Genomic DNA, 8461 nt, shown 5'->3' on the forward strand with positions numbered 1-8461 from the left:
GCAATGGTGTGCGCCATATGCTGCTTCAACGCATTCCCTTCCTCTCGGAGTCTTGCGAGCTCGTCTTGACAGGTCATCTCAAAGGAGTGTAAAAGTTGCTGCAACCTCTGCTCTGCCCCCAGTATCTGCTCCGGTGTGAGGTGGCCGGAGGACGTGTCCAACGGCATCAGAAAGGCGTGCGCCACGTTAACCACCTCCCGTTTTTGCTGGTCAATGCTAAAAAAGGCATCCTCTAAGAAAAGAATGCGAGTGTGGAAATGCTGCACCATACGCGGGTGCTGCTCTATGAGAAGCATCGTTGCGGCATCCAGCACCACATCCTCTCGCCGATGAGGCATCGCGTCTTTCCCTTCACCCCACGTCGGTGTGGCTGTGTGGACAAGCAAAACAACGCAGGAACGCAGCGTGCCGCATTACCTCGTGCCCAGGCGTTTCGAATAAAGAAATAAAAACACACCATAACCACATTTGTGAGGAAGTTCAACAAATCATCGCACGGCGACCCATCCACTGAAAACGACAGCAACACCAAAAAAAAAAGAACAGTTTCTCGCCACGCTAGACCAGACGCCCTTCAACTCTCGTTAAGACCACTCATCACTCATCGTCATCATCCTCCAGCAATCGTCGGGCCCGTCGTTGTGCACGGCGGCTAGCATCAATAATTGGTTTGTAGCCAATGTCAACCACCTCGCCCTGCTCGTTTCGCACATACGTATACTTTGCCGCCTTTGCCGCAATGACCTCATCAGAGTCACGGAAGTAAATGACGTAGATCAAATAACCAGCAAAGGAAAAAGCCGTACCGAGCCACAGGCCCTGAAGCAACTTCCAACGCCACCCATACTGCCACACTATAGGAAGATAGGGACGCAACTGCCGGAAGAAGTAGCCACCTGCACTCTTTGGAAGATCTGGGAGTCCTGGTCGCGTTGGTTGCCCCTTCCGCTTGCGCCGCTCAACTTTCGGCAGCGCACGACAACAAAGCGTACAGCGTAACATCATCAGTAATTGCAAGTGCAAGTGACTGTGTGTGGTTGAGATAGACGGGTGTGTGTGGCAACAATGTCCTGCGGTAGCAAAGAACGCTCCAATAAGAACGCCCCGTGACGGTCACCTTCCACCTGCACACAATGTGATACTAACAACAGGGAAGCAGCCACCACCGACCCAAACACTACACACACACAAAAAAAAAAAACTAATTGAAAGTAACCGTCTTCTTTTCTACTGCACCACCCTCACTCCCTATTGTCTCGCTAAAAACAAGATTTTTTTTTTTTAAAAAAAGACAGAAACACCGGGGTTGCCACAAACAAATCTCAAAAATGCGGAAAGCAATAGGGGGAAGTTGAGAAATGCACAAGTGGTGTTCATGCTTGTGGGGAGGGGTGCCATTGCAACCCACCTTATCTCATATGCCCTCTTCAGCAATTAGAGTACCGTTACACAAAGCAAACTAAAAAAAAACACACACTTCCAAGTAAGTGTAATTACTGTCCTCTGTCTTTCCGCTTTTATTTGGGTTTCTCCCCCACTCTGTCTCACCCTTTCGTCCCTCAGGGAACGCGGAGTGAGAAATTCTCCTGGTTTCCTCTTAGCCCGTAGCCTTCGCCGACTGTATGATTTGCCGATGGAGTAACTCATAGCTCTCCCGATCCTCCGCAGTGACAGAGGGTCGCACCTTCTGCAGACCTGCCTCAAAATCGTCGCCACACACGGACGGCAGCAGGGTTTTCTCGCAGGTTTCCTCACTGAGGTTACGCTCCACTGAGTCAAGCTCCTCTGCAGTAGAGGCATGGTACAACTTTTTAAGGGCGTGCAGCGATGCCTCCCGCACGAGAGCCGCGAGGTCCGCCCCACTGAACCCTTGCAGTCGTGGGTCATGAGCAATGCGGTTGAGGTCCACCGAGGCGTCAATCGGGTAGCGACGAGCGTGTGTCGCCAGGATGGAGGCACGCTGTTCGAAGGAGGGAAGTGGCACATAAAGCAGTTTGTCAAGACGCCCTGGACGCAGCATGGCGGGATCAATCATGTCAGGTCGATTTGTCGCAGCAATAACGTACACATCCTCTCGCCCCTCGATCCCGTCCATTTCTGTCAACAGTTGATTCACGACACGCTCGCTACTTGGGTTGGCACGATCTGATCCACGACGAGGCGCAAGCGCGTCCAACTCATCAAAAAACAATACACACGGTGCGCTTGCACGCCCACGAGCAAACACCATTCGAACACTCCGCTCACTTTCACCAACAAACTTGTTTAACAGTTCGGGTCCCTTAATAGAGATAAAGTTGGCGCCTGACTGGTTCGCAATTGCCTTTGCTACAAGAGTCTTTCCACAGCCGGGGGGACCGTACAGGAGCACACCCACAGGGTGATCCAAACCAAAGCGTCTGTGCAACCTGGGCGCGCGAATAGGTTGCAAAATACTCGTGAAAAGCTCCTCACGTACGTCTTCCAAGGCGCCAATGTCATTCCAGGTAACATTGGGAATTGTGGTGAATCCCTCTCGCATGGCACTTGGCTGAACTCGCCTTGTGGCCTCCTTCATCTCCTCAAAGGTGACTGTAAAAGACATGAGCGCTTCCGCGTTGGGGTTTTCAAGCTCTCCTGCTTTCTCCAGCTCAGTATACTTGCGACGAATAGCTAAAATGCAGGCCTCTTTCACTAAAAGGTGAAGGTCTGCCCCAACGTATCCAGGCGTCATATTCGCAAGCTCAAAAAAATCCATATCCGATGCGACATGCAGTTTCTGACAGATGATGTTTAAAATACTCTGTCGCTCGGCTATGGTTGGAATGCCTAGGGAAATTTCACGGTCAAATCGACCTGCGCGTCGCAGGGCAGTATCAATCGCCTCTGGCCGGTTTGTCGCCCCCATCACACAGACGACTTTGTTCTCCTGCCGCCAAGCCCGTGACACTTGATCCATGCAAGAGAGCAGTTGCCCGACAATGCGACCCTCCATGCCACGTTGCGTCTGGTCCCGACGTCCTGCAATGGTGTCAATTTCATCAATAAACACAATACTCGGTGCCGCGCTGATAGCGTCCATGAAAAGATTGCGCAACTTCGCCTCACTGTCACCACTGATGCCGGATACAATTTCTGGTGCCGCCACAAAAAACAATGGTGCCTGTAGTGAACCGGCAATTGCATGCACCAATTTGGTTTTACCACAGCCAGGGGGGCCATGGAGCAGCACACCACAGGGAGGATCTGCCCCAAGGCGACTAAACAGATGCGGAGAGCGAATAGGCAACTCAATCAGCTCCTTAATAATAGGGATCTCCTTTTCGAGCCCACCCATCTCATCAAGGGTGACTTTGGGAATAATTCCCAGCCGTTCAACCTCCTCCTCCCCATTTTTAGGAGTTGTCTGCATACCTTCTTCTCCACGGGTCCGTTTGTGTGCCCGTACAGTACTTCTCTCGTCAGCATCATCTCTACGACGCTGTTGTGACTGCTGTTGTGGTTGGCCCCGATAGTAGCGACTGGTCTGTCGCTGCTTCATGAGCCGCCTCATCTGACCTGACATTCGCTGCTTAGCCACTGTTCCAAACAACAAAAATGAGGCAACCAAAAAAAAAAAAAGAAGTCAAATATATTTGTATGTTGAAGTCTTCCCACCTTAGCGCACATCCTCAGGTGTGTGTGGGCGCGTGTTTCGTCCCCTCCCCTTTTCCATTTTTTTTTTTTTGATTATCCCCCCACTTTCGCAGACTCGCTCAGCTACAGTGTCGGTTCGTACCAGTTTGTGGGTCTTCTTATATGACCTCCCCGCGACAAGCTAGCCTACCAACCCGTCGGTCGCTTTCGTAGCTGTGTCATTTTCTTCTTCTTTTTTTGTCTCGCTCGCTCTTGTCATATCGATGTCTGCTCTTACCGCCACTCCACATCCGCGAGACTCTTGCCCTCTTGGATCATGTCCCACAGTGGCGACATCTCACGCAGTCGCTCCACGTTTCGCACGCACTCCTCAATCGTTACGTCAATCTCCCGCTCAGTGGTGAAGCGGCCGATCCCAAAGCGAATGGAGGTATGAGCGTTTTCCGCACCAACACCAAGCGCCCGAAGGACGTAGCTTGGCTCCAAAGAGGCACTTGTGCACGCGCTTCCACTTGACACCGCCACTTTCTTCATCCCCATCAACAGACTCTCGCCCTCAACGCACTCGAAACTGATGTTAAGGTTGCCACAGTATCGATTTTTCATGTCACCATTGACGGTTATGTGCGACAACCGACTGTGCAAACCATGTAGTAGACGCTTTGAAAGTCGTAATATGTGTTCAGAGTCCCGCTTCATTTCGGCTTTTGCAATAGCACAGGCAGCACCCATCCCAACCACCTGTGCTGTCGCCACAGTGCCGCTCCGCACTCCACGCTCCTGTCCACCACCGCTGACAGGCGAACGCACACGCACACGAGGACGACGACGCATGAAGAGAGCACCACATCCCTTTGGGCCATAGATTTTGTGAGCGGAGAGGGACATAAGATCAATATTATCACGCTCCACATCAATGGATACTTTCCCCAGGGCTTGGGCAGCATCTGTGTGGAAAAGGACCTTTTTCTGATGGCACAGCCTTCCAATCTCGCTTATAGGCTGAATTACCCCAATCTCGTTGTTAACATACATGCAGGAGACGAGTGCAGTGGTTGGGCGAATAGCATTCTCAAGGGTTTGCATATTAACAAGACCGTTTTTCTCCACTGGAAGATACGTCACCTCAAAGCCGTCCATCTCCAGGAAACGGCATGAGTCCAAAACACATTTGTGCTCCGTCTGAAGTGTGATTATATGATTCTTTTTGCTCTTATTATAGTACGCCACGCCCTTAATGGCAATGTTATTCGACTCTGTGGCGCCGCTGGTAAAGAACACTCCCTTCGGACTGGCTCCAATGAGATCTGACACCTCTAAACGTGCCTTTTCCACGGCATTCTCCGCTACCCAACCGTAACGGTGTGTCCGACTGTGTGGATTCCCGTACTGCTCCGTTAGGTACGGCAACATCCTGTCAAGCACGCGTGGATCCAGCGGCGTAGTGGCCTGAAAATCCAGGTAGAGCGGTCGTGCCCCATGTTTGGGCGCTGTCGCTTGTGCCCCGGCAGAAGCAGGTGTGTCTGTTGTTGCCACTGATGCTGCAGCACACGAAGCTGACGTGGCAGTCGCCGCGGGTACTCTCTTCCCCGCCCTGAGAATACCGCAGACACCACGAAACATATACTGGCGGAACGAAGAAGCAACCCCAAAAAAAAAAATCCTTAACACAACAAACAAAAAAAAAAGGAAAAAACACCAGACCAAACGACAACCAACACTTGGAGTAAAGACGAAAAAAACATATCGACAAAAAAAAAAAAAGATAGAAGCAAAAAACATAGAAGGAGCAGTTCTGTGCACAAGATTGACCATTAACAAGGCAATGTTACCGCATTTCTTCTCTCTCACATACACGTATAGAAAGAGAAAGAAACAGAAAGACAGACAGGGGGAGGGTGACAAAGCATACATGCACGAAGACGTCAAATGAGTACAAGAGGCAAAAAAATAATAATAATAATCAGCACCACAATCTAAAAGCGCGCAGCGGCGGCAACGTTTACCAGGGAATCTCGTCCCCGTTGACGGTGTCGTCCACCGGTAAGAGGTCATGAAAGGTGTCCACTAACCCCATCGTTGACACAACCTCCTGAACAGCAGCAGCAAATTTCCTTAAATGTTCCTTGCTGGTGAGGGAATGCGCATTGTCGTTGCCCAGAGAGCCGTGTCCGGCTTGAAGAAAAAAAGCATTTACCCTGGAGAACAACGCCGCGTCATGGTCATTTCCAGCGCTACTAGCACTCCGTAGAGTGTCATATGCCCTCCATAATGCAAGATCCGTAATTCTCAGAAACTGACGGTAGCTTAGTCGTGCTGGATAGGCGCGTACCACCTCGTCTGCAATTGGCATTTTTGGGGGAATTATGGAGTAATGACGCAACAACGGCATGATATCTTTGCGTTTCATCAAACGGAGAGACAACAGCAAATCGTACTCAGCACCATGCATCAGGTCATGAAGTAATTCCTTATTGGAAGTCGCCAAAATCAGCAATTTTTTACTAGGGGAAGAGGTCCTTGCTGCGGTCCCATAAACGTGGGAAGCTCCTTGTGAATAGGTGGTCTTTCTAAACTCCTGGAGAGCAAGTTTAAAAACCTCGCTGGACATTGAACCACTGCCTCGAAGGTAGTGATCTAAATTCTCGATCACGATGCTGCGATTCCCTTTGGTGTGAACCGCATCACGCAGAGTGGCAATAAGTTCATCCATCGGGTTCTCGTGAGGATGACCATACAGTACACTGCCTGTTAGATGCATTGTGGGGTCAAAGCGTCCAAGTTGCAGTAACTCCCGAGCAAGTACGGTTTTTCCCGTCCCGGGTGGGCCGTAGATAATGATAACAGCAGCATCTGCGACACGGCTGTGAAGGATACTTTGCAGCAGCCGACGCGCTGCGTTCATGTTCCGACTGAAAGAACCATCGTAGTCGACGAGTGGAAAATTTGCCCCATTATTATTATTATTATTATTATTATCGCCCAACTGTTCTCCTGGCGTAATCTGCGCTTTGCCCTCCAATATGTCCTGAAACGCAAGCTCAAAATCCTCCTTCGATACCTGGAATTGGTGCACCGTTTTACCTGTGTCACTGGAGGCCTCATTGCTGGTCTTGGCGGAGACCTTCCCAAGGGCGTCGCGGTAACGTATCAACGCGTGGCTCGAGGCCGCCCTGACCATCCCAGCAACATCTGCCCCCGAAAAGCCCCCGCTGCGAGTGGCCAAAAGCTCTAAGTCTACATCAGGTGCGAGGTGGTGTCCCTCACGCAACTCACGTGTGTGGATAAATAACATGTCCCTACGACCCTCAAGATCAGGAGGAGGGATTTCTATCACCACCTCAAACCGACCAGGACGAAGTAATGCACGGTCAATGACGTGCAGTTGGTTGGTAAGGCCAATCACGAGAATGTTGTCCGCATCCTCCAAGCCGTCCATGAGCGCCAGCAGTCCATTTGTCAAACCATCGTAGACGGCCTTAGCAGAACTTTCATCACTCGACCCCCCACGTCGCCTAAAAAACGACTCAATCTCATCAATAACAATGACATGCAGTTGCCTCGTCGTTCCGCTTTCTCTCATTCCATCATGTCTCTCTCCCATCACATTAGCATCACCCTCATCAGCAGCAGCCTCAGCACCCACAAAAAGTTTTCGCAGATTCTTCTCAGAATCCCCAACGTACTTTGAGAGAATGTCGGCTCCATGGACAATTGTCACCCTTGCACTGCCATCGAGTAAGGTGGCAACGGTACGAGCAATGAGAGTCTTTCCATTACCCGGGGGACCGTGCAGTAGCACTCCTCGTACGTGTGGTATTTTTACTGCCTCGACCACATCACGAAGAGAAGAAAGGCGGCTAAGAAACACACGACGGTACAATGCATGCAACTGATCCTTTAAACCACCAATGCCAATTGCAATCCATTGGCTATGAGCATCTAACGAATCATCCTTGTTGCGGAAAAAATATTCCAGGGGGTCTTCAAACATCTCGTGAACATCGCTGTTCTTCACTCCGGTGTTGGAATTCTCCTCTGTAAGAGTTAACTGCACGGCACGACTCAAAACTCCAATGGTAACGCGTTTCTGAGTTTGCGTACTTGTTGAATTCTTCGTCCCTTTTATCGTCATCTGTAGTTCTACATCCATCCAGATGGCATCTTGTGCGAGGCGTTGAAGCCAGTGTGGTTTCTCCTGGAGCTTCTCAGAAGGGTGTGGAAGCGTGCATGACAAAATCTGTTGCGGGAATATTGTCGACCGTTGAACGTTGGCGCACTCCATACCAATCAAGTTGCATTCATTATTTCCCTCCTCGCAGCGTAGCGGAATTGGGGGACGCTCCCTCAGAAAAACCCTCAGAGGGGATTCCAGCGGAAACCCCCGTCCACGGATCGTAAGCGTCACAGGATGCTTCAACACTCCGTTGGCAAAACATCGGTACGTTTCCCGGCTTCTACCAGGCTGCAACGGTCGCTCGCACCCACTGACTGCAAGTATTTCCAGACCGCTTGAGGTCCTATTCATGCGACGCTCGTTGGAAAATGACGGGATCACCCGCGCGTTAGCAGGATTCCCACCCACGCACGCAAGGAGGAGAAGCATGCCAAGCACGTGGATGCATAACTGGAGCACCGCGTGAGCTGCGACGCTGGGTAACATGAGAACGTGTAAAAGAAAGTCCTGGTTCTTCACATAAAATAATACTAATAAAGGTTGGCAGAGAGCCAAAGGAAAAACTGTGAAACAACACAAACACAAGCGTGCAATATTTATACCCCTGCCACAATCCGTCACATTTACTCCATCATCTTCCCCCCCCGCCCCCACACACACACACTATTG

At 50.6% G+C, this 8461-nt stretch overlaps 5 protein-coding genes across 5 annotated transcripts in view; all 5 read right to left on the reverse strand.

Annotated features, from left to right (window-relative positions):
* TraAM80_09285 (uncharacterized protein) overlaps positions 1-338 on the reverse strand; it is a gene marked incomplete at both ends in the record, with an annotated part of 429 nt that extends 91 nt beyond the window's left edge. Inside the window, one exon of the mRNA XM_029385977.1 lies at positions 1-338. This exon is cut by the window's left edge and continues 91 nt beyond it. Coding sequence (XP_029234167.1) covers positions 1-338 — 338 coding nt within the window.
* A 259-nt stretch (positions 339-597) lies between these two features.
* TraAM80_09286 (uncharacterized protein) lies at positions 598-1005 on the reverse strand (the record flags this gene model as incomplete). The annotated part of the gene is made up of 1 exon (XM_029385978.1): positions 598-1005. One exon carries the CDS (start codon positions 1003-1005, stop codon positions 598-600), a length of 408 nt encoding a protein of 135 aa, XP_029234168.1.
* Positions 1006-1597: 592 nt separating this feature from the next.
* Positions 1598-3544, reverse strand: TraAM80_09287 (putative vesicular transport protein; the record flags this gene model as incomplete). Its single annotated transcript, XM_029385979.1, has 1 exon — positions 1598-3544. The coding sequence occupies one exon, from the start codon at positions 3542-3544 to the stop codon at positions 1598-1600; it is 1947 nt and encodes a 648-aa protein (XP_029234169.1).
* A 344-nt stretch (positions 3545-3888) lies between these two features.
* Positions 3889-5238, reverse strand: TraAM80_09288 (putative cysteine desulfurase; the record flags this gene model as incomplete). Its single annotated transcript, XM_029385980.1, has 1 exon — positions 3889-5238. The coding sequence occupies one exon, from the start codon at positions 5236-5238 to the stop codon at positions 3889-3891; it is 1350 nt and encodes a 449-aa protein (XP_029234170.1).
* Positions 5239-5617: 379 nt separating this feature from the next.
* On the reverse strand, positions 5618-8278 carry TraAM80_09289 (putative vesicular-fusion ATPase-like protein; the record flags this gene model as incomplete). Its single annotated transcript, XM_029385981.1, has 1 exon — positions 5618-8278. The coding sequence occupies one exon, from the start codon at positions 8276-8278 to the stop codon at positions 5618-5620; it is 2661 nt and encodes an 886-aa protein (XP_029234171.1).
* Positions 8279-8461: the final 183 nt, after the last annotated feature.

The sequence above is a fragment of the Trypanosoma rangeli genome (genome assembly GCF_003719475.1).
Source record: "Trypanosoma rangeli strain AM80 chromosome Unknown Tra_15.4_contig_00550, whole genome shotgun sequence".
Taxonomy (NCBI): domain Eukaryota; phylum Euglenozoa; class Kinetoplastea; order Trypanosomatida; family Trypanosomatidae; genus Trypanosoma; species Trypanosoma rangeli.